This window comes from Drosophila teissieri, chromosome 2L, assembly GCF_016746235.2.
Source record: "Drosophila teissieri strain GT53w chromosome 2L, Prin_Dtei_1.1, whole genome shotgun sequence".
Classification (NCBI taxonomy): domain Eukaryota; kingdom Metazoa; phylum Arthropoda; class Insecta; order Diptera; family Drosophilidae; genus Drosophila; species Drosophila teissieri.
The window spans coordinates 7,166,671-7,189,905 of NC_053029.1; the positions used below are offsets into that span (position 1 = coordinate 7,166,671).

A 23,235-nucleotide genomic window follows, 5' to 3' on the forward strand; every position below is an offset into this window, starting at 1 on the left:
TGAAAAATCGCCTCAAATAAATTATAACTGTAATAAAGAGAAAAGCAAGTATACAAAATGCCTCGGCGTAATGGTTTTTCAATTTCCCCAACCTCCCCGGTTTTTTTCCCCTTAATTATTACAATTTCACGCGTAGGAGCGGCGACGGGCGATAAATTTCAGTTAAAAGAAGTATGTAAACAAAGACAGCCGGCCAAGTTGTTTCCTTGCCTTGCATCTCATTCCCCAGTTTGGTGGAAAATTTATGCATTTTTCCAATGAAAACGAAAATTTTCCTTCGCATAGTTTTAGTTGTTTTCGCTGCTCTTTCGGTGCTCGTTCCCAGCCATCAAAAGGACATGGTTGGCTGACTCGGATGTTCTGTTCTGGTCAAGACGAAGTAATTAATTTTAGTGTGGGTAATTTGTGCTAAATCATTCCATGTTCATCTATGTCGGCTGTCTTCGCCTCTTCCTGTCAACAGAAAAAACCTCACTTCCTCTACGTGGTTTTATGGCCAAATTTGCATTAAACGCAAACCGTATATCACATTAAAAATTATATTTATGCAGATTACATATTATGAAAAAAAAAAATGGTAAGGTATTTATAAAAGTATTTTCAGAAGCGGGTGTTAGTATTATGCTTTACAAATATATTTTGCTTAATTTAATGTGCAATTATATGTATATATTTTGGAATATTATTGCATCCTGAGAAAAGGCACCAAAGCATGAACTGCTGCTTAGCTGGAATTCCCCAGCACATGGGAGTGATCCATCATTGGGTCGCAGAATAAAAGAAATAACTAAGGAAATCTTGGGAAAAACGAAAAAGCGTTGGCGATGTAATTAACGATAAGACAAAGTTCAAAGTTGCCTTCGGGCAACCCTAATAATTAAATTTATAGAAAAGAAAAGACAACGACAGAGCGAAGAGGAGAGAAAAAATCGAATCCAGATAGGCATCAAGAAGAGCTTGCACATCCACATACATACAGCTGATCAATCAGCGATCCCCCCATTCCCCACTCCCCGCTCCCCACCGCTTTTCCTCTGTAAACTCTATAAATATGAAAATCGTGACTTGAACGCTTAAAAAGCGCTTAAAACGTATTAAGCAAACACACATATGGAAAACTTGTCTGCCGCGGAGACAAAGAAAAAGAGGAATAATTGAAAAGTGAGTGGGGAACAAAGTGCGATAGCAGGGGACCCAAAGAGATAAATGTGCTGAGGAAATTGTCAGTCATAAGGTCAGCGGCGAGTGGATCCGAAGAAAACCCCTATCCCAAAAATTCCTATCCCTCGAAATCTACCCAATATCAAGCAATTACATGCAAGAGCCAGAGGAAAGGGTATTTCCTTGACAGCTGTGGAAAACGAAGGAAAAGCCGAAGTCGAAAATGTACACATGTATACCCCTACGCACGAGCATTCTCAAGCATTTTCCTCTGCTTGGTTAGCTGCTTAAATATATATGTACATATATGCACATACAAATTCCTTCTTTCGATATTTTGAGGGAAACATTTGGTCGCTGCGCCCTTTGTCTATTTCTGTAGCAATTCGTGTTTATTTTTATGTTTTGATAAATGCATTTCTCCAGCCGCATCCCATTCACAGACATCGGCGAATCGTTGGGGAGGTCGTTCACTGCATTTCATCTACTCTTTCATCTGTCCTGAATGGGAACTCTAATTGGGATATCAATACAAATCGGATTAATTTTCGAATTCGATTTTGAGCGGAGCCCATTTAGAAATTTCATGGTCTAGGGTTTTCTAAAAATCCTAGAATAACATTACTGATTAAGCAACTCCGGTATTTCGACTTAGGCAATTTACTTTTTATTCGCTTATTATATTAATTTGGGTGTATGTTTCTAAAAATACAGCAGTACCATATGCACATGCATACAAGTCTATGAGCAACATTTCTTTATTTAGAAACAAAATAAAGTATTGCTAATATTTCCTCTGCAATTTTAAATTGTTTTCGATAAGAAAATCTGAACAGTTCCGTATTTAGAGACGACAGACATATTAAAATATTTAAATAAACATTTCCATTTGTAAGGTAACACAACAATTTTAAACTGAGGATGGACTTGGGAACACCTCAGTCACAGCAATCAACTTAAAAAGAGAGTACAGAATGGCAGAGCGCCAGAACTGTTCTCTTGATTTTGGCGATGTTTGCTCTTATTTCGTTTTTCGCGAGCCCGTTGCCATATGCCCGGATAGCTCAGTCGGTAGAGCATTGGACTTTTAATCCAAGGGTCCAGGGTTCAAGTCCCTGTTCGGGCGATCCATTTTTTTAACTTTTTAATTCCATAACTTTTTTCAGCGCAGACTAATTCATTTTTATAAATATTTTTTCATTCGTGTGGGAAAGAGCTCGAGGCTGTGATTCATTCATAAAAATGTGCATGTGCAACAACATAATTAGGCCAGGAAGAGGGCGTTAAGCTTTGATTTAGAGTGAAGCTTCGATAAAACGAAATATGAATATTACTTTATGACTGAAAATTAAACAAAAACAAAATGTAATACTCAAGTCTTTGACTAAATTCCCGTAAAACCATAGTTGTAATGCAATGTTTTCACTACGTTTTGCTATAAAGTTCCATTTACTGGGGTAGCACTGTAGCATGGATTGGCGCAACCGCATACTGGAGCTGATACACCAGTAGAGAGCACAAGCAACGGCCGTCGGGGCAATTTGTCTGGGTCGAAACTCTGGAATCCTCCTCCTTCTGACAGAAACGCAGTGTCTGCGCCAATTCCTGACCGATGACTGCGAAACGCCTACCAAAACTAAAAATGGAAAAAAGAAAGAGCCACGAGGTGGTGACCACTCCGCAATGGCGGGTGAAAGAGCTGCCTGGGAAACTGTAATGGAAACCGGAAATGGGGTGGATGCCAAGCAGATTGAATCACTGGACATGCCTACATGTGCTACATGTGATCCTATGCTGCAGTCGGGAAAGAAGTGAAATGGTGAGTCGCCGGCTGCATTTCATATCGGGATCTTTTACACGACAGATTCGAGGGAATTTTGATTTGGCGAAATTGCACTGGAAGCGGAAATTAGCCGGAGTGGCAAAAGTGGCAAACGGCGAAAGTCATTTATCATTTTGGACATTTTTCAGGCAGTGTGTGAATATTTTGCTGTCCGTCTGCTTGGACAATTGCTCGCATGATTTTACAGTTACGCATTTAATAAGAATGGTTTGATGAACTGTGGAAAAAAATGATTATTTTAAATACAATAAAATGAAGACTAAGAAGCCTAATTTGTATATTTTCGTTTGTACCAGCTTAACCACAAAGCAAATGTAAAATAGCAACCGATTAATAGTATTAGTTAAAATGTTAGTACATTTAATAGCGTTTCTATTTTGCCAAAATGGCACAAAGCTATTGAAAACGTAAGCTCCTTGTGTTAATGATTTATGCCAAGTCGTAAATGTTCACCGACTTGAAAAGGTAATTTTCAACATTCGCTGTAATTACATTTTTTCCCACATGTCGAAAGCATCTTTTTTTTACTGTCCGAGTTTACGTTTCGTTCCATAGTACTCTAGCAACGGCCTTTGTGTGGGCCAAAATAAAAACGGAGGAAAGTAAGTATCGCACGCAGCTTAAGCAGAACCGACACGACAACCCACATTGAGTTATGAAGCTAACCCATCCCTCCCCCTCCTCAGCAGATGCGATCCACCGCCCCTATTTCGCCGCCAAAAGGCAATAAAGTACAAAACAGCTAACAACTTATGGCGATCGCTGCTGAGGCGGCTGAGGCTGCTAAGGCTGCCGATGCTGCTGCGGCTGCTGAAGAAGAAAAATATGTGTTTTTTATGATGACTCACGGGGCGAGCGGGCCGCGATAAGATCAATCATCAACCACAAAGGTGGAAAGGGGGAAGCAACGAGCTCTCGACAATCTGGAACTCGGCGACCGTAGACGCGTTTGCGGTCTGCGTCTGGCCATTCAGACCATCTTTCATGATAACACTATTGAATACGAAAGTAGACAAGTTTTCGGAATCGTTTTCAGATACAGTGCGTTACGAAATGGAACGGAACTTGGTTTTGAATATAAATCTGTATAATATAATTGATTACAATCTTGACTTAATTTATTGAAAACTCATATGAAACTTGCTGTACTTAAGTTATTGGTATTTTGCTATTTCTCAGCTTACTTGGAATTTACACTACCGAATCGCACTGTCCCACACATGCTCACACATTTGGATGAAACCGGCTTTGATTTCTAATTATTGGGATCGGTTTGTTTTTTCTGGGTCTACAGTTTTTTCTTTTTTGATATTTGATTCGATGGCTCGTGAGCTTTAAATTAACAGCGGAAATAGCTGAAGCGATAATGCCAATAAAAACGCTTAAGACTTTTAGTTTTTCCCCAGAAAGGCGTTTATTTTCGAACTTAATTCCAATAAAACGATGGTTTATTGTCTCCGGCCGATAATAAGGCGTAAAGGGTGTTTAGGCTTATGCTCACTTGCTGTGGGAGCGACCTGATTGAAACTGGGCTTTATGTTTATGGCCAACTTTAGGGTTTCTGTTCTGGGTTCCCTGTCTGGATGTAATAATTCAATGTCAGCTCGTGGGCGAAGGAAAACAAAGGGAGCCAGGAGGACGAATAGGAGAGATTCATTCAAGGCAGCATAATGAAGCATGAAAAGCTTAAGCTTCAACAGACAATGCGACGTCTGGAGTCCAGGCACAAAAGGTATGATGTATACATACATATATATAATCCTAGACACTCTGGCCCTCTTCCTTCTGGGATTTACAACTCATTAGACGCTGCAAAACCTTCATTTGGCATTCAAGACACGGCGGATAACACCAAAAACACCTCCATTCATCGAATGAATCATCTCGCGGTTTAAATCCGTTAATAGGCAAATCATGTACCAGCAGACCACCAATTGTCCAACAGGTTTTCCTTATAATTTTATTACCATCATGCACGGTTCGAGTTCCAGTTCGAATCGGAGTCCGGAGTGCCGGAGTGCCGGAGTTGGAGTGTTACCTTTTCGATTGTGATTCATAATTGTTACAAGTGCTTACGAAAAGGGCTTGGTCTCTGCACAATTGAAATGTATTGAGCATATGCGCACATGTAAATGGCTCGAAAAGTGCTCGTAATTAGTCAGCATATGTCGGGCTGTCATATGGAAAGGGGAATCAAATTTGGGATTATTGTTTCCAAGAATTTCGAATGCCCTCTTAATTGATTGCTTTTCGTTGTACAAAAACTTAAAATATCACATTACGTTCAAGGTTACAAAAATAGTTTGCATTTAAGTGCATTAGACGTAAGTGTTTTTGCTAATTAGCCTTATATACCCTGCGCATCAAGCGGTAGCATCCTTAAACAAGTAACTGTAATCAGGCTTAAACCTCTCGGTCATTTAGCCTGCGGTCATTCGCCACTGCAACTGCCAACCGCAAGAGAAGTCAGGTTGTCTTTCAAGGTCCAGGAACAGAGTCATGCCATCCGATCATTTTCGGAACTGAAAAGAAGGCTAACATATGTCAGAGTCAAGTTTCCCCAACCCCAGAAGACGACCAACCACCAACGTCTACCAACGGAAGACGAGGCTTATCAAAAACATTTTGGCTTTGGCGCCAATTTCGTGTTAAATAAAATGCAGCGCGAAGATTTATAAAGGCATAAAGACAGCGATTGGAAACGGGACCACCCAACATATTCAAAAATATTCAGCTTCGCTCGCTAATTTGTCAGCATTGAAAGGGTGGGGGAGTGGAGTAGCGGGAGGGGTAGGGGGAGGGGGAAGAAGAGCGATGCGGGTTTTGTAATTCTACGAAATCAGCTTTAAGCCATTCGGCGGAGGCCTCCCAAAGGTGTCAATTCGTGAAGAATTTTAAAATGCATGCGATGAGTAATAATCCCCACGACAGACACATATTTTTCTTTCACCGAAGCGGCTTAAAAACCGGCGTAGTGGAATAAGAAAAAGTTGGCGGACAGCAAAGTGATAAATTTGAACGTCTAATTGGGTATGTGGCTCACAATTGTGGTAGATTGATCAGCAGCTCTAGGCCCGCTTCACAAACAGCAAAGATACTTTGGAGTGCAGGTCGTAAAAAGATAAAAAAAAACAAACTCCCCGAAAAGTCGTAAAAAAATGTTTTTCGCTGCGTATTGGCTACTGGAGTGGATTAGTCCTCGTCCACGCTCTCTCACAGGCAAACATCAATAATGGGGAAAGCATTTACAGCATTTACATTTACGAGCCAAGGTGGCAAGGAACTCCAGCTCAACCATGTGCCATATGGCACCTCCATTAGCCAAAGGGCAGTGGCCATTGGCTCTAAAATAGATATGGGGAAAGGGTATATGCACAGTATATATTTATCTGTCGGAGCTATAAATACATCAACTATTGGTAGCCAGGGAAATTGTCTTTGAGTTCGGTTGAAAGGGGGTTGAATGGAGTGCGATTAGAATCTAATCAATGTAGGGTTACTCAGGGTTAATCGATTTTGCTTTTAATACATTTGAATTTATCTGCTTTAGCCTGATTATCTCCTAAAAATATTTGTTCCTCAAATTTTCTCCCCATCGTTGATTGAAAGTGCATTCCCACATTCGTTATTCACACTTCGCCCCCAGTTCATTTCCCCAGTTAACGCGGATTGCGTGGCGACCCGCCTCCTTTTGGAAAATTGTTATTTACAGCCTTAATCTGTGCGAAATGTATTTGAGAGCAGAACGAACGCATTGGCACGGAGCGGCGAGCGTAGAGAACTGCAAAGTGTTGGCAAACAAAAAGTCCAGCTTCAATTAGCATACCATGGCGGTGAGCCATAGAGGATGGCTCTTCGTCTATCCAGCTCCCAGCCCCCAGACATCAGCTCCCACTTCACTACAGTTCACTCTTTTTCCACTCGTGGGACTGCGACTGTAACTGGGACCTGGCCCAAGCTGCGATTTTTATGACAGGTTAATGACACAACTACGACAATGATGGTGCTGCTGATGATGTTGAAGCCAAGGCGGGAGTGCAATACCCACAATATCCAGGAAAAATACAATAAAAAACCTAGAAATGCTAGAACCTTATTTTTTAATTAAGCAGTGAATTAAACATTCACCAAACAAAAAGTGGCAAGAAATTGATCTGGAACGTGAGGCTCAGCGGCATTATATTAGAAGGAAAACAATGCGATAAAGCTGTGGCTGATTCATAAGTGATGCACCTAATGTAAGTTCCGATTTAAATCTTTTACAGCTTTGCCCGGACTTGAATATTGATGCTCCTTAACTAATTACGATTTATTCCTTTTTTTCCCTAGTGTAGGTGGCTGCAATGACTAGGTGGCTACTCGGATGAGTTGGCCGGCTCAGCTTGTTGCTGGCTAGCCATTAATCAGTACGCCCTACGTCCAAAGGTCTGACCCCAATAAACATGACAGGCTCGGACATTGGATTACAAGGCAGGAAGAAAGGCAGACGGAAGAGTGCCAAGCAGCTGGGTTTATCCTCAACTTCAGCGAAATGGGGTGGGAGCACACAAAGAAGCCACCGCGAATCAATCAATTAATTGCACATTTTCTACACGAGTTCATCGAACCCCCGAACTCCGCAGCAGCCCTTAAAATAGGGACAAAAGGAAAGTGCCAAAGGAAAACCAGCGAATGCCAGTTAGTAAATGTATGGGAAAATGATGGGATCGAGTGACAGGAGTGATTGACACCCGACTGTCTGTTGTCTCCTGAAATTGAAACGGAGATTAGATCTGTATTAAGGTTCCATTGAGGTTCAAGTAAATGGAAAATACTTCCCATGATAGATTATGCGATTTTAATGAAGTGGTTCACCATTCGGAGACCTCCTTAAAAAGCTTAACTTTATAATGGAATAAACTGAATTTCAATCAAGCATAAAATGTATATTTATTGCATAACTTCAGGAGTATTCCCCAGAACGAAAAACCCAATCTAATTCAATTACGATATTCAAACTTGGCACATAAAACTAGTATCTCCCGAGGGGGTTTCTCGCTCTCAGTTCAATGCTTACCTAGGACTAAAAATGCGTCCTTTTGGGCGGCAGGATAATCCTTTTAATTTAGGCACAGGCACACGAAATTCGAAATTCGGGGTGCGGCAAAAGTAGCAACAACAACAACGACAACAGCACTGGGACTCACGCACATACACAAACGCACCACGCACGCACACAAAGGCAGCTGGATACACTTGAAAAACTTTTGCCTTGGGTGGGGCGTTTTCTTCTCTCTTTTTTTTCGGTGGCTTTCGGCTAGATTCGCAAAAAATTTTCCAACGACGCCATGGAATGGATTTGCGATTTAAATGTTTTATTTGGGTGTTTTCTTCTTTTCAGCTATCTATAGGATGCACTGCACTTTTGGAATCATTTATATGATTTAGTAGAGATAAAGAATTGTTTTAACAGTTAGAAATAGCGTAAATAAGGGTGGTTTCACTTAGCCGCTGAAAACCAATACAATTTTCAAGGGTAGCGGCCGGCGCATTAGAAAAATGTTTGTAATTTGAAAAGTATTGCAAATAAACAAGTTAGTCGAGATCTAAACACACTCTTGTTTATTTGGAAATGTCATGCAAATCAGAGAGATATTTTAAAACAACTATAATAAATTCTTTGGGCTTGACTAACAATTAATTCGAAAATTTACCGCACGTCCACACGCGACGAAGCCAGGATAGAAACTCCTGCTACGGTTACTGAACTTCATCCAGGATATTCAGAGGGAAACTCAAGGGAAACTTCGCTTCCAATTGGAACGGCATAACGGGATAGGACACCGAGTCTACACCCAAGGACTTACGAGGGTGGGTTTCACACACATAGCACACATTGTGCCGGCTAACAGCTGCTTCTGTGTGTGTATTTTCCATCCCCCACAGTGGTTACTTTCCAGCCGGAGACTGGATGGTGGTACATATACGACCCAAGCCGAGCAGACTGGAGACTTCTCCCGAAAACCACATTTGTTTTGAAACGAATGCAGCCGGCCGCCGAAGCAGAGTAGCTTTTCCCGGGCGCCCGGATGGTGAAAATTGCGTGCCGGTAGGTGCCGTAATAACGACGCAATAAATGACGAAGCTATGACGACAAGATGAGACGCCCACTTGAACATGCATAATGAAAGGACCCTCCTTCATTCACCATTTTGCCCAATTCAAAACGCGCAGTTCCCGGTCCTTCGAGTCTTAGGATCTGTCATTGTCATTGTCAGCCGGACGGACAACTGACTAACTCCGATGTGCCTTTTGGCTAGCGTATTTATAAAATTTCCCGGACCTATTATTTTTACAAAATAATTCAAAATAAAGTGTAGCGTACTGATATAAACCTTTCCACCGTTACACCACTTGTATTACGAGTATAATACAATTTCAAGATCATCCATGAATTCCCAGCAGACAAAGAGCGGACGTAATGAGAATGGATCCGAAAAATGTCCGCTAAATATATTAAATACGGACGTAGAATCGGAGATTTCGCACTAGTTCGTTGAATGCTCAAAAATGTTGCTGCCACAAAACTCCTGACAGGTGATTAACTTAAGTATCTTTTTGGATCTGAAATCGGTCTGTTGGGTTATTTCTATGTTATCTATTAATAGATAAGCTATATTATTTTATTGATTTTACCGTCTGAGCGGAAATAAAAATGCACAGCAGCTTCTCATAATATTTTTGTTTTGTCGCTGTTATCTACATTCTCATTTCGTGTCCGCTAATTTAGCCTAAATTATGTTGATTCACTTTTTTTGGGTGAATTAGTGCTTTCCAAACGAAACCTGTTGGCCGAAATGCTGTACGCATTTGAATGACTCACCTCCACATTTTCCACATCGAAATAGCTGAAAGTTCGCTTGGTCAACTCAAACCATCGATGTTTGTAATTCACGGGGGTGAAACGTTTCTTGTTTTGGGCCCTTTTGACCATCGATCCGCTTTTCACAACGTCGTACAGCCTTTCAGACATCAGATCCATTTTTGCCTGAAAGGATTTGCTGCTGGATCGCAGCGATGATGATGACTTAATGCTGCCATTGACATGTGAATTTCGATGCTTTGTGCCCATCATCTTGACAAGAAAAAGTGTCTGGAAAGACAAGAAACATATTAGCCAACCAAAAATTAATGTTAATATTTACACGCAAGCCAAAACGAGTTTAACCCTTCGATACACACTTCTTTTTATTAACCTAATAGTAATTACATATTTTTCAGGGTAAAGTTGTTTTTAGAATTCGATAATAAGGTACATATGCCTTTGTTTTAATTAATTTTAAGCAATGCATACGTATGGACATAAAATATTGAATTATACATTTCATTTTCCCATCGGCGAAATATAGATTTTTAAATAGTTTAATAGGCCATCTTGTGGGACGTCAGAATGGATGTCGCATTGGCAAACAGAGGGTTAAAATTAGACGCGCTCGGCCAAAAAGATTGGTTACAACACACACTAAAGACAAGGCCATAAATCTATTTTTGGGGGGCGTGGGCGTGCGAATCTTTTCGGCGCCCCTCGAGGCATTGACCGTGGAACATGGAACCATTGGATCACTGAAACATTGGAGCACTGGGAGTTACCTGATTGACTAATTGCCGTGGGCGTTCCGGTTGACATCAATCAGAATGGGATGGCGAAAAGTAGGGGAAAATATAGTTATACATTTACAGATACTGCATACTGGCTATTAATGCAGAAGAGAAGTGCCAAGGAAGGGGAAGCCCAGTGGACAGACAAGTCAGGCAGCAAATCGAACGATTAAACGGACAATTAATTAGCCTCCGACCAGACAGAGTATATATACCACATATGTATATGTATACACTAGTAAAGATCACTTGCTGACCTTGAAGTCGCGCACAGCGGATTAAAGGATTAGCCCCCAAAGCGGGATATTCCCCATTCTCTTGCCGCTTCCCTTTGCCACCTTTCCCCACCACTTCCATTTCGTGCTGCAAAGCGAGAAGCGTGTACACAAACAAACGGCCCGTTGAAAAGGAGGCTCCAACCGGAGGAGCAGCCTCCATACGATCTCTGGCATTATCACACTTCAACAAAAGCTAACAAGACGCAGGAGAGGCTCCAGGAGCGAAGTGCTCAAGATTCGGGAATTGGGCGCTGTAAAACATTTGACCTAAACAATCCAGAGATTGTTTTTTAAGATTTAATTATGATTTAATTATGATTTAAAAACGCCGGTTTCAATAGACCAGGATAAAGTATAAATATTATTTTAAACTATAGGCTGGACCCCTATGAAATTATGACCCTATCGTTTTGATTTAGAAATCCGCTCCTGATCTCCAAGGAACATGAACGGACGCGTCTGGAACAGAGCGAAACAAAGCTAAAGCGACAAATGCTCGTGCGACAACAACAACTGGCTGAATCTCCTGATCCACTCTGCCTCCTCCCCGTCTCCTGCCCCACCCCCTGGCACTTTAATCAAGCGGAGCCGCTACAAAAACAGGAGCGCAGTGCGGGGGAATGGGCGAACGGAGCGTAGAAAGAGGGGCCGAGAGAATCTTGAGCGCAACGCGCATGGCCATAAGTAATAAAATAAACACGGACCGAGGCACAGAAAGGAAAAAAGGATGGCAAAAAGGCAGAAGGCGCAATGTGTACATAAATCTTTTTGGTGGAGCGAGAAGCCAAAAGACCTGGGCTATATGCACATCAACATACATATATATATATGCACATATGTACGTATATATATTTACATATAGCGGGCGTGGCCTGGCAACTCGTTTTTGACTTTGAATTTCGCCACGCAAATGGTCGCGCTTAGTTTGTATTCTTCTTTGCATTTAATTTTTGTTTATTGTCGCGCTTTTTCTAGTCGAGAGGCGACAAAGCAGAAGGCTGAAGAATCTGAGACCTTTGCAAGAATTTCCGTCTTATTTGAAATCAATTTTTGGGTTATTTTATCTACTAATAAGATTGATTTTTATTTTAAAATAAATAAAGGAACTTTATAAAACATTGCTTTTCTTTTTAACTAGTAGTACTATTTATAGTTACAATTATATGCAAATGTTTCGATTGTGACATTAAGCTAGAGTCGCCCTTAATTCTTATCACAAACAAAGCGCTTCTTCTTAAAAGCTACAAAATAAAACCACAAGCTGAGAATAATCGTTTAAATTAATACTAATTCATTTTTTGCCATTTAATTGAAAAATGCGACAAAGGAAATCCACTGCAGAGGCAATCCAATGCAAAGGCAAGGGCGTCTGATTAGAGTGCATCCAGCACAGAGTTTGCTTTTCTTATCAGACCTAACGAGAATCAAGCGCAGCTTGCTAGGCGATTGAATAAATGCTGATAAGGCGAAGAACAAAAGAAGAAATTCGATAACGATAAAAAGGGGACAGAAAGGAGGAGTAAATAAAATTGATAACTGTGCCAGTTCTCCAGCTTACCACAAGTGCCGTTGATTGAGCAATTTGAAGCAATGACCCGACCGCATAGCAACAACAATAACAGCAACTACAACAACACCACCGCACACCACGAACAAATCACAATTCTCCAATTGGAGGGAGGGCAGACGCAATGGGCAACAATAACAAATCACTTTCGTTTGCGCGGCGACGAGAGTAAATACGAAATATCAACCGACCGGCTTGTTCAGCATTTGCATACTGCGAAAAAAAAACTTTATAAACAAAATATATCGCAGGCACAGCTGAGACGCTCACACAGACGAGCGGACACCCGCACACACCTGCACGAAACTTTGGAGAGAGGGAGAGGAGCAACAGGCGCAACGTAGGATTCCTGGAATTCTTCACTTAGTGGCGCCCATGGCAGTTGCACTCGCGATCCTTCGGTTTAACTGGAATCTTTTGTGTTTATTTACGTGGCAGCTGTATTAATATTTGATTGGTTTGTTTACACTAATTAACTATAATTAAATAGTAACGATTTAATACGAAACTAAACGCGCCGCCGCAACTTCTTTGGAGTGTGACCGCATTTCAAGTGTGGAGATATACCAAATTCAAAATAATTACTTTTAAAAATACCAGGAGTATTCCAAATACCACATATACTGTTTTTAATTTTAGTTTCCCGCGTATTTTGTGTTTTAATATTTTGATTTTATGTCCCACTTTTCAAAATTGATAAAGCAGTATGAGTTATTTAAGAGAAACTTTATATATTTAAGGCGCAATAATAATCCTTGCTGTATTCAAAAGGAAGACTACTTGATATGGTCACGTTTTTAAGTTTCTAACATTTAAGTGGAGCAATGGATGCGCTATTATATTCAAATTAATCTTTTTTTATTTGAAAAAATACTGTACTTAAGTACTTAACCAGCTAGAATTCTTTACACTTTATCAGGCCTACAAAAATAGAGTTAAAAGTCAAAAGAGTTTTGGTAATGCACGACAGCGGTGTAAGTTCGACACAAAATGCTAGTTAATATTGGGAATGAGATGTCCTCCAAGTCCACTTCACTTCTCCTTCTTCTGTATTGAGGCAATCCGCCAGGCGCCCACCAAATATCGCAGCCAAATCATGAACAGATCCCTGCCCATTTGCAGCCACGACCAAAATGGTGTCAGTTTCGAGCCATCGATCTCCGTCCATCGAACGGCAACCTCGGTCATGGGCAGCTTTAAGTTCTCGGCGAGGTACAGCAGCTCAACATCGAAGGCCCACCGCTCCACATGAAGACTGGTAAAGAGTTTCCTGGCCGTCGTTCGGGTGAACAGCTTAAAGCCACACTGGGTATCGCGAATGGATCGCACGGCAAAGAGCCAGACGAGGAAATGGAAGCCGTGCATCAAAATGGTTCTGTGGAAATTGTGATCAATATCTGGTCAACTTATAGATGTCATATCCTATCTTACCTAAAGAAACTTCTTGTTGCAATAGCATCGTTCTCTAGATGTGCTCTCGATCCAATGGCAATGCCATCGTCTCGCCATTCGGGAGCTAGTTCCTTAAGGGCCGCCTCCAGCTTATCGTAGTCGGGGAACTTGGTGGCTCCATCCGCATCCGCGAAGAGCAGATTACGACCCCGTGCACTTAGCATACCCATGCGAACGGCACCACCTTTCCCCCGGTTTTCAATGAGTTCCAGAACGCGAACCTTCTCTGCTCCGTGCTTTTTCGAGTAACCCAAGGCGACGGAAACTGTGCCATCTTGACTGCCGTCACTCACCACAATTACCTCGTATGTGAAATTGGGATTGCCTCCAGATTTCTGTTCCAGGAACGCCAAGCACTCGTCCAGCATAGAGGGCACTAAAAATGTATAATTACTTGTTCGTTAAGAATGCTTACAGAATACAAATAATATCACAACAGTTTCTTAAAAGAAATCGAGATCAAAACTTAATAAAAACTGGGATCATCAATATTTATGTTGACTAGATACGGTAGATAAATGAAGGTGTAGACAATCAATCATAAATGGGCATAGATAAAATGTCGACTGTGATTCATCAAACGAAACAAAAAAGCAACATACAGCGCTGCTCCTCATTGTAAGCTGGTACAATGACACTGAGCTCCAAACTTGGCGAGTCCTCAAGGCTGGGAAAAGTCACTGTTTTGATGCTGTGCGGGTCCAGGAAGGTCTCCTCATCCTTGTGCCTCTTGATGTTGGGATAGGGCTTCGTTTTGTAGAGCACCAGCGCCACAATCTAAACGATGGATTATCAATACAATAATAATGATAGCGAATGTATTCGAGAACTGACCGACAGCGCTGCGACTGCAAACGCAGAAAGTATATAGAAGCAGAGCTGGCACAGGCAGGGCCACATCGTAGGGCTTTTTTAGCAACTAGTTTGTATAAACAGGTGCAGCTGCTACCTGTCAGCAGACATTACTTCTCCAATTTGTGCGAGATAAACAGAGCCACGTATTTATTTCCAAGAATTTTAGCCCGAAATGCCGCAGCTGATTAGGGTTGTCAAGACAATTTAGGGATGACACTTCCCCAACAACCAGTGACTCCTTCACAGTCACTGCTTATACCGATTAATGGTCTATCGCAGTAAAGCATTGTACAAATTTAAAAATTTTTAAATACTATAATATTATATATAATATAAGACAAGACCATATTAATGTTTTAAAACTTATAACATTAAATAAGATTATCCAAAGTCTTTTCTTTAAATTAAGATACATATAAAGATTTTCTGCAACTTTAAACTTAATATAATCATTAAAGCTAATCTATATTTTTTAGTCAATGTAAACATTATAAATATTTCAAAACTGACCTAAGTCACAAATATCTCTGTTTTAGGATTAAAACGCGCATGCGCGCTCTTCGAAATTCAAAAACAACAAGTTCTGAGAATATATGTAGTCCTCTCCCATTCAGATACACACCATAGGAATTTTTCATCGCCTTGCTGCTGGGCGGAACAACAATTTGTTTATAGTCAATTAAAATGTGCTTGTGAATCGTAAAAAAAATACATAAATTACAAAATGAAGTTTTTAAACTTAATAGTGGCCGTATTAGCTTTAATCTGCAACGGAGTGGCGGGCCTAAAGTTGCAGGCAAATGTTGGGGAGCTCTTTACCTATAAGATCGAACCGCAACTCTTTAACTGGACACACCAGGTCATCAGCCAGCAGTTTCGCTACAGACCGTCCCTGAAGAATTACCCCGATTTGCCCAGTTGGATGAGATATATGTATAGCCACGAATACCACGCGGGTTTCCTATACGGAACTCCTCCGGCATCGGCGGCTGGCAGGGATCTGAGTCTGGATGTGGTGGCCCTTAATCGTCAGAATTACGAAACCCGACGTGTTGTGGTCTCGATGTTTGTGGCCCACAAGTTCCCCACTCCCAATGTCGTGCAGATGAAGATAAACAACCTGAATTGGGTGCACCTAATGGATCCAGGTAGAAGGGAGAATTTACGCAATATATTCCGCAACGATCTGTGGCCGAATAGCAAGGAGGATTTGAGTGTGGTCTTCATGGAGTCGGCTGTGAATATGGGAGGACGGCTTCCTCTGCGTCCACAGCAGCGCGAGGGGTAAGCTGGTTATCCTCATATCTTTCTGATTACATTAATATGCTACCCATTACAGGGTCATTGTCCACGTGGGCAGCTTTGCCCAGTTCTCACCCCGGCTGCAGGAGCTCCAGGAGGAAGTGAGACCCCTGTACAAACTGCCCTCGTGCACATACAAGCGCACATCCGTGCAGAAAATCTTTGAGAATGTGGGCTTCAAGCTGGACTGGTGCGCCTTTCGCATGGTGGGAATGGAATCGCCCACGGAAATCCTCTTCCACAGTGGCAAGCAGAACGAGCAGCAGATGGCGGAGGATGAGAATCATAGGCCAGAGGATCGCTGGATGGGCATCTCCAGGGAGGACGTACCCGTGCGCAATTACATCGATGAATTTGCCTTTGCCTTCGCCATTCCGGGCATGATTTTAGCCATTTTAATCGGAATGCTATCCGCTGTTTTGTGTTTCCAGCACGAGAAGTTGTGAGTTCCCAACTGGGAAAATTTCGAAATTATTTTCATTATTTTGATATTTGGTTAATTGTTGTTTTCTTTCGTTTCCTTGCACTTCAGTTACGATCCGCATTCTGAGTTTTTCTTTGCCAACATTTTCCACATCTGCGAAGAGTCCTGTGCGCAAAGCGCGTCAAGCGATTCTGGGGCGGATGATGGTTCCGAGAGGTGATTTCCCAATAAACATGTTCTTTTCTTTCTTCCTATTACTCATATAGAGCAATGTAAAATATATTTTTTGATCGGTTTCAGCTCTTCCAACTCGGACTATCCCATGGCATCCACTGTGCAGATGGTCCAGTGTTCGGATAGCAAGTCCAATCAACCCATAACCACATTGAAGAGTCTCAAGGATCCCAATTTTCTCCTGGACAACACTAGCATGAGATCTCAGAGGTTGGGCCGCATAACTATCTCATTCAGAACTCTCATATCTAAATATTTATACACTTATTGCAGTCCCAACAACAGCCTTTACCAGTTGGACTGCGGAAACTCCAGCATTTATGCTCGACCCAAGCCGCCGCCGTATAAGGGCGGCACTTTGGGACGGAATGGAGTGGACATTTGACAAACATCTCCCCGAGTGCTCTACTGCTGAAGGGCATTGGATCCGAACGTATATGAATTCAATAAGCAATATCGAGGAGCGTTATATCAATTGCATAAATACTCACACCTGCCGAACTAGACAAACCATATCGTAATTATCATTTTATATAGATATGCAAGCATTAAACTAGACAATTTATGAATATGCCGTTTATGAATAAAGGCAATCAAATATAGGATACTTTTTTAGCAGACTTTCGTTTTAACTAATTCTAATTCGACTCCTTTTTTTAAACATAAAAATAACGTTTCAAACGTTTGCGCCTAATTTTAAATTGTATTTGAAACGATATTCAGAATTAAAATCGATATTTCAGAATAAGCCAAATATCGATGTATCGATGGGAGAATCGATTTTATCTCCAGCACTAGAATGAATGTTCCGCAAGTTTTCGTTTTTCGGAGAAAGTTTTTACAGTTTTTGCGGGCTGCATCGTGCCGAATCAATTCGCAATGGCGGCACCCGAAAATGGGATCCTTGAGGTCCTCGAAAGCCTACTCGACCGGTACAAAATCAACCTGCTGCAAATGATGTTCGGCACCTTTATCGCCACGATCGTGTTCTTTGGCGGACTGATGACTTTCGTGGAGAAGTACCTGCCCAATAGCATACGCCAGTCCTTTCGGTATGGAAAGCACAGTTTCCAGGGTGAAACGGATCCTTTGGTGGCCTGGCTGGAGGTGCCGAAATCCTGGTTCAAGCATTTCTACATCTTTGCCCTGTTTTGGAGCTGGCTGGCATTTTACATCCTCGTTTCAACTGTCCGGGAGCAAAAGGAGGCGCCGGAATATGTCCTGCTTTTCCTTGACATAATGGGCGGCGGACGAAGTCACCGGAAGGTGGAGATCGACTCAACAACTGCCTGTGTCGGCGCACTCATGCTCACGCTGCAGTGCACCCGGCGTTTTTACGAAACCAACTTTGTGCAGATCTTCTCCAAGAAGAGCAAGATCAATCTGTCCCACTATGCCGTGGGCTATGTGCACTACTTTGGCGCCATTATAGCATTACTATCCAATACCTCTGGCTTTGTGCGCGGCTCCAAGCCTATGGAGTTCAGCCTGGACAGGCTGACAAGCCAGCAAATACTCTACCTCGTCATCTTCTTTGTCGCCTGGCAACAGCAGTATGCCAGCAACATTATATTGGTTAACCTGCGTAAGGATCCGCGGACGGGAAGTGTCAAAACGGAAAAGCACCTTCTGCCCAAGGGTGGTCTTTTCAATGTGCTGTCTTCGCCGCACATGTTCCTCGAGGTGGTCATGTACTTCTGCATCGCCGATCTCTACATGCCAGTAAGGATTTGGCGACTAATCTTCCTCTGGGTGGCCAGCAATCAAACGATCAATGCTCTGCTAACACACAAGTGGTACCGGGAAACATTCAGGGAATATCCAAAGAACCGACGTGCTATTATTCCGTTCCTGCTCTGAGTCCGAAGACTGGAAACATTTCGCATTTTTGTACAAATAATTTAGTAGTGGAATTTATTAAAGTCGTTTTACACGCACGAAAAATGTGTGCTCGCTGGTGATTTTAACTACAAAACGATATAGGGTGAACTTGAACTGGAACAGGACTGCAGTCGATTCTATTTGAACAAGAAACTGTGGGGGATAGAAAAATTAAACTTGATTATTTTATAAATTGCTTTTAGGGTAATAATGACTGACCTATAGGGATAGCCCTGCGCCTTCGAACGAAAAACGGACAACAGGAAGGAGAAGAACACGGTGAGGAGCACCAAACCAGTCATCGCCATTATCCTGTTCTTGTTGTGGACCTTTGGGGTTCCCGATTCAATCAGCAGAATCATGCCCAGCACAATCATGGCATCTGTAATCAAAGTTATTAGTTATTTAATTACAAAAAAATATATGATTAAATAAACTAGACAGGAGACTAAAGTAAGTAGTGTTACTTACTCAGGAACATGACGATATAGGTCTCCACCACCAGCTGACCCTGCGAGGAGCCGTGGATGTAGGCCACGCCACCATTTTGCGACTTGTGCACCAGCGGCGGTCCACGGATATGGTTCCACATTTGGCCCGAGATCATGGCGAAGCAGAAGAATACTGCGATGGCACCCCACAGGTTCTTGTTGTATAAGAACTCCAAGTTATTACGCCGGATATAGAGGAAACTGCCCACCAGGGCCACCAATGTGATCATTGCCACGGTGCCCGAATAGTTTGGGGGACGGAAGATGCGGATGGTGATGTCCGTGCGCTCGGCCACGAATTTCGCAATAGAATCGGCGGCAAAGCCAACGCGATGGATATCCATGGTGTCAGCTCCCTTTGGCTTGCCCTTGGCCGGGAAATGCATGAACACCGGGGCGGTGTTCAGGCGCAGAAGTTGGAAAACCTCGGAGCCATCATCGAAATCCACCATGGCAAAGAATAGTTTGTTGGAGTAAGTCGAGGAGAAGCGGTACGAGTTGGCCACGATGGCGAATTCGTCGTGGGCGTGCCTACAGATCTGGCATTGTCTCGATGGAGCCAATGCGGTGAGCATTACGATCATCGAGTAATTCCGGGGTGCACTCTTCACGTACTCCCGGAACTTGGGTCCATTGAAGCGGAGCAGCGGCTTCTTTGCGTTCATGTCCACCAGGTTTTGTACTTTTTCCGACAGCGACAGCCCCGTCTGAAAGGCATTTGATGTTCATTAATAACATGCTGGATTTTCCTCCACCCGGCATTCTGGGATGTGGAGCTAGAACGTCCACGGAAAAGTGACGTGGCCACAAACAAACCTTTGATTTTGTCTGCGCGGCAGCGTAAATAGCGAATATCGCCACCACCAGCAGACCGCTGAGCAGCGTCTTGTGCAGCAGTCTCATTCTGCAGGCGATTTAATTAACAACTTCACTACTTTAACGCAAAATCACAGAAAAACGTTTAATCAAAAATATTTTCCGGCGCATGCAGCTGATTGTGAATGGCCAGCGACACCTGTGCGCGCTTACTGTGAATGGCTACTTTGATTGTCTAGATGTGGAAGAAAAATAAATATATCGATAACCATATTAAATTTATGTTGTTAAATTTCTTAAATTTGAGCGTATTGATATATATAAAGCGTTGTAATTGTATTCTTAAAAATGTATAATCATATAAATTAGATCTAACCTTATTCAGGTTTATATGTCTTATAAAATTTCGTGCGGTATATCGGTATGGTTATCGACCCCGCTATGATCAGTATGCCGTCACTAGACGGCAAATTTTGTTGTCTTTAATTTTAAGTTTTCTTAGAATTGCGATTTTAAATATAGTTTAGAACGTTTTTACTGCATTTATTAGTATGAGCGATGTGCTAAAGAGCTCTCAGGAGCGATCGCGCAAGCGGCGTTTGCTTTTAGCGCAAACTGTAAGTATTCTCGCTACGTCAAAAGTAATCGGCTTCGAATTTAACTCATAATTTATGTATTTCCTAACTTAGTTGGGCTTGTCGAGTGTCGACGATCTGAAGAAGGTTCTGGGTAATGCCGAGGACATTAACAGTAGTCGCCAACTGAATCCCGGTGGGCAACGCGAGGAGGAGGATGGTGGCGCCTCATCCTCCAAGAAAACCCCGAATGAAATCATCTATAGGGACTCCTCCACCTTTCTTAAGGGAACCCAGTCTTCCAATCCGCACAATGATTACTGCCAGCACTTTGTTGATACTGGTCAGCGTCCCCAGAATTTTATCCGCGATGTCGGACTAGCTGACCGCTTTGAGGAGTATCCCAAACTGAGGGAGCTGATCAAACTGAAGGACAAACTCATCCAAGACACCGCATCCGCACCTATGTACTTAAAGGCGGATCTGAAATCGCTTGATGTCAAGACCCTGGGCGCCAAGTTTGATGTTATACTGATTGAACCGCCGCTTGAGGAATATGCCAGAGCAGCACCTGCGGTAGCCACTGTAGGTGGAGCACCTCGGGTCTTCTGGAACTGGGATGATATACTTAGTAAGTTCTAATCAATCATCGATAAATATAACTTTAAGTAATTTTGATTCTCTGCCAGATTTGGATGTGGGCGAGATCGCCGCTCACCGCTCGTTTGTATTCCTTTGGTGCGGCTCCTCGGAGGGCTTGGACATGGGCCGCAACTGCCTAAAAAAGTGGGGATTCCGGAGGTGTGAAGACATTTGTTGGATACGGACCAATATTAACAAGCCCGGACACTCCAAGCAGCTCGAACCGAAAGCGGTCTTTCAACGCACCAAGGAACACTGCCTAATGGGAATCAAGGGAACTGTTCGCCGCTCCACTGATGGCGATTTTATCCATGCCAACGTGGACATTGATTTAATAATCTCAGAGGAAGAGGAGTTCGGCAGCTTTGAGAAGCCCATCGAGATCTTTCACATCATCGAACACTTTTGCTTGGGTCGACGGCGTTTGCATCTGTTCGGCAGAGATTCGAGTATCCGACCAGGATGGCTAACTGTGGGTCCGGAACTGACGAACTCGAACTTCAACTCCGAGCTGTACCAGACCTACTTCGCTGAGGCTCCAGCCACCGGTTGCACTAGTAGGATTGAGCTACTTAGGCCCAAGAGTCCGCCGCCTAATAGCAAAGTCTTAAGGGGAAGAGGACGCGGCTTTCCACGTGGTCGTGGAAGGCCCAGATAACCACATTTTTACTCAACAACTGCATGTATTCTAGTGTCTAAGATCAAAATTTGTTAAGGCTAAGAATAAGATTAACATTAAAAACTATTGCTGCAGAATGCTGAGTATTCTGTGGATTTCCAGGGTTTTCTTTGGATATTGAGCCACCAGCAGCTCTTTATTATTATCCGTGGCTATTCTGAAGACTGTGGTGATTGTTTAGATGCCTCATATAGATATCCAAGTCATCTTCACTTGAGACGGCATTCTCCTCCGCAATGTGCTCCTCCAATTCCTCCTCATCCTCGCTGTCCTCGAAATAGGCATCTTCTTCATCCTGCTCAATTTGCTTCAGATCATCCAGCAAAGTATTGTCATCTACAGCAGTATAATCAAAATCCTTGTCCTCCCCACTAAGAAAGCGTTCCTTCATCATACCCAGGAACTCATTCCGTAGCAGTTCTCGCTCTCCTGGATTATAAAACTCAGGCGTGGAGATCTTAGTTATATTTGTTGGTGCTCGAACTTGTGCATTTCGACTCGTTGAACAGGCAACTGGTTCATCATCTTCAAAGCCACCCCACTGCTTTCGGCAAGCTACAGGAACTTCAAAGTCTGCGGGAGGATTGGGTTCACGTATTGCCTGCACGCTTTGTTCTCCTTCCTGTTGAGTTTCCTCTAGCAATTCATCTCTTTGCTTTTTTTCCAAAGTATGCATAAGTATTCCCGAGAAGCTAGTATTCCGAACATCGTAACTATCCCGAGCCTTCTTTTCCGCCTCCGTGAGGTACTGACCCACCAGCTCCTGGTAGAGATCCGGCGCCCTTTGCATCATTTCGTGCTCGCTAAAGTATTCTCCTTTGTCAAGTAGCTGTTGCATGGCATGGTATCTTCGGTTTTTAATGGATACCGCACGTGTGCTGAGTTTTCTCCTGAAATCCTCTAGTAGCAGACACATCTCCTCCAGATTTTCATTTGGCTTGATGGGTTCCTTGACAGCCAGTTCCTGGAAGGACCCCAGTTGTCTCACATTTAGGAAGCCTCCAAAACGGATTAGGAAGTTCTCACGGTTCTTCTCGAATGCATCTCGTGCAATTTGTTGCTTCTCTTCAATTGGAATTTCCGGATCATCAATTTGCTGCGACTTAAAGACGATCTGGTTGTTTTCGGCCAGGGATTTGAAGATGTTCATTAGTTCCGGAGGGTGCTCTGGATTTAGGACGATGTCACCATTTCCCTGGTGCTCGCCATCTCCGTCAGCTTCGCTTCCAGTAGTCATAATTGTTTACACAAATTGCACAAAGTGTGAAATAAAACGTAAACAAATGCTTCTTCTTTCTTCGCCAATGTCATTCACATAGAGTTGCCAGGGTGATTAAATTTTTCGATAAAACTTGGAGATTGTGATTACCAACCAATTTAAAACCGTCCTTTTGGTT

The 23,235-nt window shown here is 42.6% G+C and overlaps 7 protein-coding genes and 1 non-coding gene across 11 annotated transcripts in view; 4 read left to right on the forward strand and 4 right to left on the reverse strand.

Moving 5' to 3' along the window:
* LOC122620836 (tyrosine-protein kinase Btk29A) overlaps positions 1-13,026 on the reverse strand; it is a 42,518-nt gene extending 29,492 nt beyond the window's left edge. The window contains exons 1-3 of one of the 2 annotated variants that reach the window (XM_043798491.1): positions 12,784-13,026; positions 12,479-12,700; positions 9,867-10,136 (exon numbers count right to left, since the gene is read on the reverse strand). In XM_043798491.1, the coding sequence (XP_043654426.1) occupies positions 9,867-10,118 (252 nt within the window). In that variant the 5' untranslated portion in view covers positions 10,119-10,136; positions 12,479-12,700; positions 12,784-13,026. The remainder of the gene's footprint in view (positions 1-9,866; positions 10,137-12,478; positions 12,701-12,783) is intronic. The other variant, XM_043798499.1, reaches the window with a different exon arrangement.
* On the forward strand, positions 2,215-2,287 carry Trnak-uuu. Its single transcript has one exon. It is a non-coding gene; the product is annotated as a tRNA-Lys (tRNA).
* A 272-nt stretch (positions 13,027-13,298) lies between the features above and the next one.
* Positions 13,299-14,990, reverse strand: LOC122625851 (dolichyl-phosphate beta-glucosyltransferase). The gene is made up of 4 exons (XM_043805883.1): positions 14,774-14,990; positions 14,542-14,716; positions 13,919-14,315; positions 13,299-13,862 (listed from the first exon to the last, which is right to left on the reverse strand). Exons 1-4 carry the CDS (start codon positions 14,837-14,839, stop codon positions 13,520-13,522), a joined length of 981 nt encoding a protein of 326 aa, XP_043661818.1. The 5' UTR covers positions 14,840-14,990; the 3' UTR covers positions 13,299-13,519.
* A 436-nt stretch (positions 14,991-15,426) lies between these two features.
* Positions 15,427-17,346, forward strand: LOC122625877 (epsilon-sarcoglycan). 2 transcript variants are annotated; one of them, XM_043805925.1, is made up of 5 exons: positions 15,427-16,078; positions 16,134-16,538; positions 16,629-16,736; positions 16,821-16,964; positions 17,028-17,345. In XM_043805925.1, exons 1-5 carry the CDS (start codon positions 15,519-15,521, stop codon positions 17,137-17,139), a joined length of 1,329 nt encoding a protein of 442 aa, XP_043661860.1. In that variant the 5' UTR covers positions 15,427-15,518; the 3' UTR covers positions 17,140-17,345. The 2 variants fall into 2 exon arrangements, with proteins under 2 accessions (XP_043661860.1, XP_043661861.1); XM_043805926.1 differs by lacking the exon at positions 16,629-16,736 and having other exon boundaries at positions 17,028-17,346.
* Positions 17,347-17,560: 214 nt separating this feature from the next.
* Positions 17,561-18,698, forward strand: LOC122625253 (polyprenol reductase). The gene has a single exon (XM_043805276.1). It carries the CDS (start codon positions 17,634-17,636, stop codon positions 18,612-18,614), a length of 981 nt encoding a protein of 326 aa, XP_043661211.1. The 5' UTR covers positions 17,561-17,633; the 3' UTR covers positions 18,615-18,698.
* LOC122625245 (tumor suppressor candidate 3) lies at positions 18,652-20,158 on the reverse strand. Its single transcript, XM_043805265.1, has 4 exons — positions 19,943-20,158; positions 19,107-19,833; positions 18,855-19,017; positions 18,652-18,788 (listed from the first exon to the last, which is right to left on the reverse strand). The coding sequence occupies exons 1-4, from the start codon at positions 20,027-20,029 to the stop codon at positions 18,773-18,775; spliced, it is 993 nt and encodes a 330-aa protein (XP_043661200.1). The 5' UTR covers positions 20,030-20,158; the 3' UTR covers positions 18,652-18,772.
* Positions 20,159-20,391: 233 nt separating this feature from the next.
* LOC122625219 (N6-adenosine-methyltransferase non-catalytic subunit) lies at positions 20,392-21,915 on the forward strand. Its single transcript, XM_043805233.1, has 3 exons — positions 20,392-20,559; positions 20,632-21,148; positions 21,207-21,915. The coding sequence occupies exons 1-3, from the start codon at positions 20,494-20,496 to the stop codon at positions 21,815-21,817; spliced, it is 1,194 nt and encodes a 397-aa protein (XP_043661168.1). The 5' UTR covers positions 20,392-20,493; the 3' UTR covers positions 21,818-21,915.
* LOC122625230 (coiled-coil domain-containing protein 97) lies at positions 21,823-23,126 on the reverse strand. 2 transcript variants are annotated; one of them, XM_043805252.1, is made up of 2 exons: positions 22,865-22,998; positions 21,823-22,802 (listed from the first exon to the last, which is right to left on the reverse strand). In XM_043805252.1, the coding sequence occupies exons 1-2, from the start codon at positions 22,925-22,927 to the stop codon at positions 21,981-21,983; spliced, it is 885 nt and encodes a 294-aa protein (XP_043661187.1). In that variant the 5' UTR covers positions 22,928-22,998; the 3' UTR covers positions 21,823-21,980. The 2 variants fall into 2 exon arrangements, with proteins under 2 accessions (XP_043661187.1, XP_043661179.1); XM_043805244.1 differs by having other exon boundaries at positions 21,823-23,126.
* Between the last annotated feature and the right edge of the window lie 109 nt (positions 23,127-23,235).